Below are 8,473 nucleotides of genomic sequence, written 5' to 3'. Positions count from 1 at the left end.
GGTGGGATTCAAATATGGGAACAACCGGTTCTCTGCGTGGATGCCACTTCCGGAAGTCCATTGTGGGCCTGGGGAACAAAAAATTAGCTACCGGTTCTGCCGAACTGGTACAAACCAGCTGAATCCCACCACTGGACGTATTCTCTGTTTCATTGGAAAGGAGGACTGCTTTGAAACTTTTTTTCCCCTGTTTCTTCCTAAATTTTAGGTCAAGTTCAAAATCGAAAATGTATTGAAGAGGTGATACATTTTGCCTGGGAAGAGAAACTGTTTCTTCTGGCTGACGAGGTAATGAAAATGTTTAGCCTTGGAGGCAACAACTTATCTGGATATTGGAGAGCATGTATCGTTGTGATGTTCTTGCAAAATGACCAGGAGGATCAGTGAGGCCGATCACAAAACTTCCAGATACGAAAAGACAGATTGACGCATTATTTGTCCTAGAGCAGTGATGGCGAACCTTTTAGAGACCGAGTGCCCAAACTGCAACCCAAAACCCACTTATGTATCACCGGGTGCCGGGTGGGTGTGGCCTACTCGGTGGGTGCAGCTACAGTGGGCTTGGCAGAGTGGGTGGGCCACTGGATGGGTTTGGCTGCAGTAATGGCAGGTTGGGTGGGCATGGCCAGGGTGGGCGTGGCCACCTTGGGGAGGGACACTTGTGGGAGCCGGGCAGGGTTGGGGGAGATCCAAGGGGTCTCTGGCGGGTGGGATGGTGGGCTCCCCAATGGCCGCTCCAAGCTGGCTGGCCTTAGGCCAACGATGGTGAACTTTTAGAGACCACGTGTGCTGGGGTGATGGCGTGTGGCCACAGAGAGGGCTCCGCGTGCCGCCTCTGGCATGCGTGCCATAGGTGCGCCACCACTGTCCTAGAGAAATATACACCTATTCCTGGGTCCTCCGTAGGTGTCACGATTTTTCTTAGGAAATTAAAATGAGGTGTTTCAATGCATACTTGCTTATTGACCGAAGACCCAGAGACCCATATGCAACTCAGGAGAATGTTAGAGTGGGGGACTTCCTTTGGAGCATAGCAATGTTTTTATTTATATTAAAAGAATGTTAAAAAATGGGGAGGGGGGAATCAGAAAAGAAAATTGCAGGGTATAAAGAGGGCTTTCTCTGAACACACGAGCTGAGGAGCATCAAAAGCTCTAAAATGTTCGCTGTCATATAACTGAGTCCTAAAAAGCAACGTTGCTTTTTGAAAAGCAAGAAGCCTACAGATAGTCCTCAAATTACGACTGGTCGCTTAGTAACTGTTTGAAGTTATTACAGACACACACCCCCGAAAGATACTTACAACCTGGTTCCAAAGGGGGAGGCCTCCCCTGTGGTCATGAGATCACATTTGGACGCTCAGCAACTGACCCACCTTTATGGCTTTAGATGCATCCCATCATTTACAACGGGTTTTTTTGCTGAAAATTGGCATTTATTTGGCGGTTTTTAGCAAAAAAAATGCCCCATAGCGACCAATGGGTTCAGGGTAATGGTGATTCACTTACCATCCGCTGCAAAGCGAGGTCATAAAATTGGATGGGTCATGTGATGACCCACTTTATAACCATCACAACTTAACGACTATAACGAATAGGTTACCATTATGGTGATTAAGTTGAGGACTCCCTGCATTTTGTCTCTTTCTGGGGTGCAGGTTTATCAAGACAACGTCTATGCGGAGAACTGCCAGTTCCACTCCTTCAAAAAAATCCTCTATGAAATGGGACCCGATTATTGGAACAATGTTGAACTTGCTTCTTTTCATTCCACTTCCAAGGGCTACATGGGCGAGTAAGTTTCCCAACTGAGTACGGAATTTTTGCTATGCAATATCCAATTTACTTAAATTCCTTGCTGTGGCTTCCGTGGGATGGTCAAACAAAGTCAACACCTCACTTCTTTTGTCATAAAAGGGCTGGGGCTTGAACTGCACAGGTGTGGCAGGTTGATTTTTCAAAAATAGTAATTTACTATTGCAAAACAAGTAGTTCCTTCTATTATTTGGGTACGCTAGTACTTATTTAGTGTTGATTGGAAGATTATTAATACTCTGATGATTTGATCATTTAAATCCTAAAGATGAAGGGAAGAAAAGAAAGTTTATGTCCGTATTTTTTTTTTAACTCCCGGCCGCAATGCATAGCCTTGGCTTATATGCTGGCATAATCCACCAAGCAGTTGCCATTCCTTTCTTGCAATAAAAAGATTAAAATAGGATGCTGCATTAGTTGTGGATTTTATAGGTTGCATTTCTGCCATTCCGAGAATTTCGTGCTAAGTTTTCCTCACCAGCACGTTTTTTTTCCCTCTTTCTCCTTTTCTTCTCTTTTCTGTTCCTGCTGCTTCTACCTGGTTTTCAGGTGTGGCTACCGAGGAGGCTACATGGAGGTGATAAACCTGCATCCAGAAATTAAAGGGCAGCTAGTTAAGCTCCTCTCTGTCCGTCTGTGTCCACCTGTCTCCGGTCAAGCTGCTATGGATGTTGTCGTGAACCCCCCTGTTCCTGGAGAGGAATCATATGCCCAGTTTATTAAGGTTTGTGTGTGTATTTGACATTCTTCTGGAGGCAGGTTGTTCCACTGGTTAATTGTTCTAACTGCCCGGAAATTTCTCCTTAGTTCTAGGTTGCTTCTCTCTTTGATCAGTTTCCATCCGTTGCTCCTTGTCCTGCCTTCAGGCGCTTTGGAGAATAGCTTGACTCCCTCTTTTTTGTGGCAATCCCTGAGATATTGGAAGACTGTTATCATGTCTCTCCTAGTCCTTCTCTTCATTAAACTAGACCTACCCAATTCCAGCAACCTTTCCTTATATGTTTTAGCCTCCAGTCCCCTGATCATCTTTGTATAGTGCCAGCTGGTTTGGGCTGCCCAGTTCAGGTGTCCTTTGTGTGACATTCTTTCCCTTTTCCCGACACAGGAAAAGGAGTCGGTCTTGAACAACCTTGCAATGAAAGCCAAACTAACCGAAGACTTGTTCAATCAAGTGCCAGGGCTCCACTGCAACCCACTTCAAGGAGCCATGTATGCGTTCCCACAAATTTTTATTCCTGCCAAGGCCGTTGAAATAGCCAAGGTGAGAATGTCTCGTTTCTCTACAAGAAATGCTGCTGCTGCTGCTGAATCAAACTGGAGATTGTTCGCCTGCTTTAGATAGAACATTTGTGCGCCAAAACGAGCCCGGATTGTTCGGCCACATTTTCTTAATGGAACCAAAACTGGCTGAGTTTGCACATAAGCTAGACTTTATATGTTACATTGGCCATTTCGCTAATAAAACTACGTTATGTGGGCAGTACTATCCATGATGAGAATGTGAGCCTAGAACAGGGGTAGGTAGGCAACCTTGGCTCTATAATAATAATAATAATAATAATAATAATAATAATAATAATAATAATAATGATGATGATGATGATGATGATGATGATGATGATGATGATGATGATAAAGTTGGAAGGGACCTTGGAGGTCATCTAGTCCAACCCCCTGCTCAGGCAGGAAACCCTATACCATTTTGGACAAATGGCTGTCCAGTCTCTTCTTAAAAACTTCCAGTGTTGGAGCATTCACCGCTTCTGGAGGCAGGTTGTTCCACTGGTTAATTGTTCTAACTGTCAATGATTTGTGAACTTCAATACCCAGAATTCCTGAACCAGCCATGCTAACTCAGAAATTCTGGGAGTTGAAGTCCACAAGTCATAAAAGAGCCAAGGTTGCCTATCCCTGGCCTAAAGTATTGGACAAGCTGGTTTATCCGCTAAATATCTTACGTGTTACCAAATTGCACTGCTCTTCCAGTGAATGAAAAGATAGTTATGCTTGCTTCTTGGAGAACGTGCCTTTAAAGCAAGAGGCCTTCAAACGTGGCCCCTTTTATGACTTGTGGACTTCAACTCCCACGCTGGCTGAGGAATTTTGGGAGTTGAAGTCCACAAGTCATAAAAGGGGCCAAGTTTGAAGGCCCCTGCTTTAAACAATGGGATAGAAAAAGAATAGATGTGGCATGTTTTATTAGGTTTGGTGGTGGTATCCTTCTCTTTTTACTTCCCGTGGTGCCCAATCATTTAGTACAGACCTCAGGCCCTTATCTGAGTCCATAGTTTCTAGAAATCAGCATCCTTTCCTACACATTTGAAGTCCATCACCAAGACATTTGAGATGAAAAACACAGGGTTCATTCATCTGAAGGTTCATTCTAAAACAGATATTGTGTACAGGTAATCCTCAACTGCTTTGCCACGGTTATGAAGTGAATAATTGTAGTTGTTACATTAGTAACACAGTTGTTCGGTGAATCTGGCTTGCCGATTGACTTTGCTTGTCAGAAGTGTCCCAAGGAACACTGCAACCATCATAAATATGAGTCAGTTGCCAAGCAACTGAATTTTGATCATGGGACCAGTGCTGCCATTGTCATAAGTGTGAAAAACGATTATAGGTAACTGCTTTTAGTGCTGTTGTAACTTTGCACAATCACTAAACGAACTGTTGTACGTTGAGCATTGCCTGTAGTTGGCGATCCTGCCCACGCCCAACTGCTTCTTTTAAACCTACACCCAGTGTAAGGTGCTAAACCACGCGGGTGCAAGAAAACACATGGTCGTATCTGAACATGAGAGCATTCAGAACCTCTTTAATCATTTCAGAATAGCACAATATTCAGAAACAAGCAGAGAATTTTGAAAGGACTGTGCGATTAGTAATTAAGCCATTGAACTTCAAATTACTCCAGGTCCACCAAATGGCTCCCGACATGTTCTACTGTATGAAACTTTTAGAAGAAACCGGAATCTGTGTTGTTCCTGGAAGCGGGTTTGGTCAAAGAGAAGGAACTTATCACTTTAGGTAAGATCTGGACTTACAGATACTGTCACAATGAAATTATTTCCTTGTAATCACCACAAGATATTCACTAAAGTACTTTTTCTTTTCCTTCTAGGATGACGATTCTCCCACAAGTAGAGAAACTAAAGATCTTATTGCAGAAAGTGAATGATTTCCATATAAAATTTCTGGAGGAATTCTCTTAAAATAAAGACTCCTTGTTTTTTTTTAGACTGTATCTTTGAAAGTGCATTCAAGCTGCGACAGAAAAATAAGATTTTCAGAGGGGGCGGTCTTTTTTTAATCAAATTCGTGATAGAATTACAATTACTGGAGCTCCAGTTTGATAGAAAAGACTAGTAAAAGACGGGAACAAACCTACGAAAACAAGATACGGGAAATGTATTAAAAGAATTATTAACGCAGTCATTGGTTGCCAATTGAGATGTCACAAAAATTGCCTCAGTCCCTCAGCATGAAAGTAAAACTTGATTGCCTTGGTGCCGATAAACATTCTTTATGCTTTTCTTTAAAAAAAAAATCACAATATTCTTTCCTACCAAACCAATTTAGGAAACTACAGTTGTACAGGTAAGCTAAAAGCACAGGTGAAATTATTTGGAACTCTTCTGTTGAGCCTATCTAAGGGAGATGAACCCAGAATTTGTTTTGCAAATAAAAGTATTAAAAATCTCCTGTTTCGAGATCAAAGAAGAGGCTCAAGATCTTGTTCTGACAATCAGAATAAATTCAGTGCCTTTTGAATTTCTGGCGAAGCTGCCTCAACCTGCAAAATACAACATTTATCATCTTTGATAAGAAGATAGGTCACTTCCACTGTTTAAAAGCATGGCTGAAAAATAAGTAAAAGGAGGAGAGCTAGAAAGAGACTTAGGGGGTTATAACAATACTTAAACTCCTACTTAATTTTAGCCAGCTGTTTCCAAACTAAAAATATTGAGTTTAAGCTTCCTTTAGCCAGGATGAGTGCTGGTTCTTAATAAATTGGGAAGCGGGGAACAACTCTGTTGCAGAAATCTGAGTAGGAACATTTTGGAAAATAGATGTCTGGTTACTTTGGATAAAGTGTCCAAACCAAAAGAAGCCCTTATTGGGATGTTGGATTACATCTTTGCATAGTAAACAAACATTGATGATAACAGAGAAACATTTGCTCATAAAAACTTCTGGTTTTCTTGATCACTGTTCTTCATGAAAAGGTCTCTGATTGCCCTTGCATAATCTTAAAGGGGCCAACATAGACAAGACTAAACAATAAGAAAGGGTCCAATTTGATGTTGCCTCCCTGAATATTCAGATTCCTCCAGGACCGTGATTTGAATTTAAATTGTTATTAAACTAGGGCTTGGTTGGAAACTTAGTCTGCTTCAAACTGTGTTTCTGCTTGTCGAATTTCAACTGTTCAGAAACTATTCACTCAAATTTCTTAATTGGGTAAATGTTGTTTGATGTTGGAAGGCTGATCCATGTACATCAAAACACAAATAACGGAACAGGATAGCAAAAGAAATGTTTCTCACATGTCTAAATGGGATGTCACTTGCTTACTTTGACTCTTGGTGTCAAGCCTCTAATAACAAGATTCCACCGTACAGTAGAAGGAAAAATTCATATGGGGTTTCATTAATCGGGCTGAATTCCAGGAGAAGAAAAATTCTCTTTTTTCCAGATTGCTTCATCAAAGGGCTAATGGCTCTTTGCCAGATAAGACTGAAATATCCATTAAGTTGTGTTTTGAAATCCCTCTTCTCAACCTTTAAAACTTCTCTTATACTTGGGTATCATAAAATAAGATTTAGAATTGCTTCCCACCTAATGCTGTTCAGATACAATGGGAATTATGGATTCAAGGCATCTGAAGATCTCATATTGAACTTTGTCATGTTGGTTGAGTTGTTATGAATTATATCAAAAATGTACCATCAGTCCTCAAAAGGTTTCTTAATTACCGAGATTATATGTCATTTTGAGTAGCTGAGCCAGTTTCCCAAAGTTTCATACCAAACATCTCTTCTGTTGGAAATTACTTGACCGCACTGTTTTCTTAATGATATGCTTGGTTGGGTGCAAGTTTCGTTGAATTCTGAACTGACTGCCTTAGATTATACTATAAATTACAATTAGCTGCCTCTTAAATCATATTTGGTATTTTGTTGATGACATCAATTTGTAGGAGGGTGATAGCAGTTCTCAAAGCCGTGGCAATTTCCCCCCAAATCTTTTAAGTTGCCATGTACTACATGAATGTAGTCAACCAATGCAAGAGAATGTTAAGGCTTCATCCAGAGCAGTTGCAATTAAAAATATTTTTGTAAGTAAACATTTTCAGATGGTATGGATGGGAAGTGAGTATTTGTAGTCCTTTGTTTTTCTCTTGTGGTAACTTTTTAATGCTACTGAAAATGATGTCAAGTTTACATGTTTCTAACTCATGCTTTTACAAAGAGACTTTGAAATTTTACTTCTTTGCACTTTTTAAAAGTGGGAAGTAGTGATACTTTTAATTTACTCTCAACTGTAAAACACCAACTTCTAGCTTTCCTTGTGACTCAGAAACGGTATTTTATGGTGCCTTTGGATTTCTGATATTTTGGAGTTTACAACATCTCTGATCATGGTGCATAATATAACCATTGTTAAGGCTGATTTGTCACATTGGTCATTACTGCAAGGAAGTTAACATGCCATTTAATTGTCCTTGGCTAGTGATGGTCATTTTCTCAGATCTGCTTCCAAGCCTTGATGGATATGATCCTCGGATGGTTTCAAAATAATTAAACTGTAAGAGCCGTTTCATTTTTTTTTAATGTCAAGAATTGATTACCAAGGCAAGCGAACATTACGATGTTTGGTCATGGGTTTGTTTTTCCTGCCTTCTGGTGTTCTTCATCCTGTTCTTGGATGACTTTTTAAATTTTTACTAATAAAAGAGCTATTATGAACTGTGGAAGTCATTTAATTATTTGTATGACGTAGGGTATCCTGGTTCACACATCACAACCAGTGCAGTGCTTAACCATGATTGGGCTCATACTAGTCCATTTTCCAACTCCCCATGGTCAGGCATGCATGGAGGAAAAAAAAGGTGGATGCCTGAGTTAATTCAGCACCCTAATATAAAAGTGGTTGGCTGTTGCCCCCCCCCCCAACTGCTGGTCAAATCCAAACAATAGTTCACTTATCATTCATGTGTGTTATCTGAACCAAGCGCTGAATTCAGAAAAACCATAGTCAACTGGCTGGTTGCCACTCCAATTGAGACGCAAAAGCTATATGAATCTCTACATGTTAAATCTTGGTTACTTTTAACCTTGATCGGCGTTCATTCCCAGTAGGTTTAGAGATCCTTTGCAAAGCCAGCCGGTTGCATCAGCTTCTGGTCCTACAGGCTGCAAACCCAGACAGAACACAGTAACCAGGTTTAAAGCATTACCCACAGGTGCATAACTGGAACTCAGCCTGACTCCAATTCAGACCTTCAAGTTTTGGGGTGGGGGGGTGGGTGTAGAATGGGAATATAGCTCCCATTGTCTCCCCAGCCCGGTCTCCTTTGGTTGTTGACCGGGCAATCTGAATTAGCAGGTGCAGATCTGCCCCACCCCATCTTTGCAAACAAACAAACAAAC

The 8,473-nt window shown here is 41.1% G+C and overlaps 1 protein-coding gene across 1 annotated transcript; it reads left to right on the top strand.

The window, feature by feature from the left end:
* Window positions 1-208: 208 nt before the first annotated feature.
* Window positions 209-7,784, top strand: LOC107301181 (alanine aminotransferase 2; the record flags this gene model as incomplete). Its single annotated transcript, XM_015830440.1, has 6 exons — window positions 209-288; window positions 1,658-1,794; window positions 2,364-2,538; window positions 2,920-3,075; window positions 4,735-4,847; window positions 4,942-7,784. Coding segments are annotated over 6 exons (752 nt in total), but the record flags the coding sequence as incomplete, so codon positions are not given.
* Between the last annotated feature and the right edge of the window lie 689 nt (window positions 7,785-8,473).

The sequence above is a fragment of the Protobothrops mucrosquamatus genome, unplaced genomic scaffold (genome assembly GCF_001527695.2).
Source record: "Protobothrops mucrosquamatus isolate PMUCROS unplaced genomic scaffold, P.Mucros_1.0 scaffold10497, whole genome shotgun sequence".
In the NCBI taxonomy this organism is placed as follows: Eukaryota; Metazoa; Chordata; class Lepidosauria; order Squamata; family Viperidae; genus Protobothrops; species Protobothrops mucrosquamatus.
This window is presented reverse-complemented; position numbering and strand designations above follow the sequence as displayed.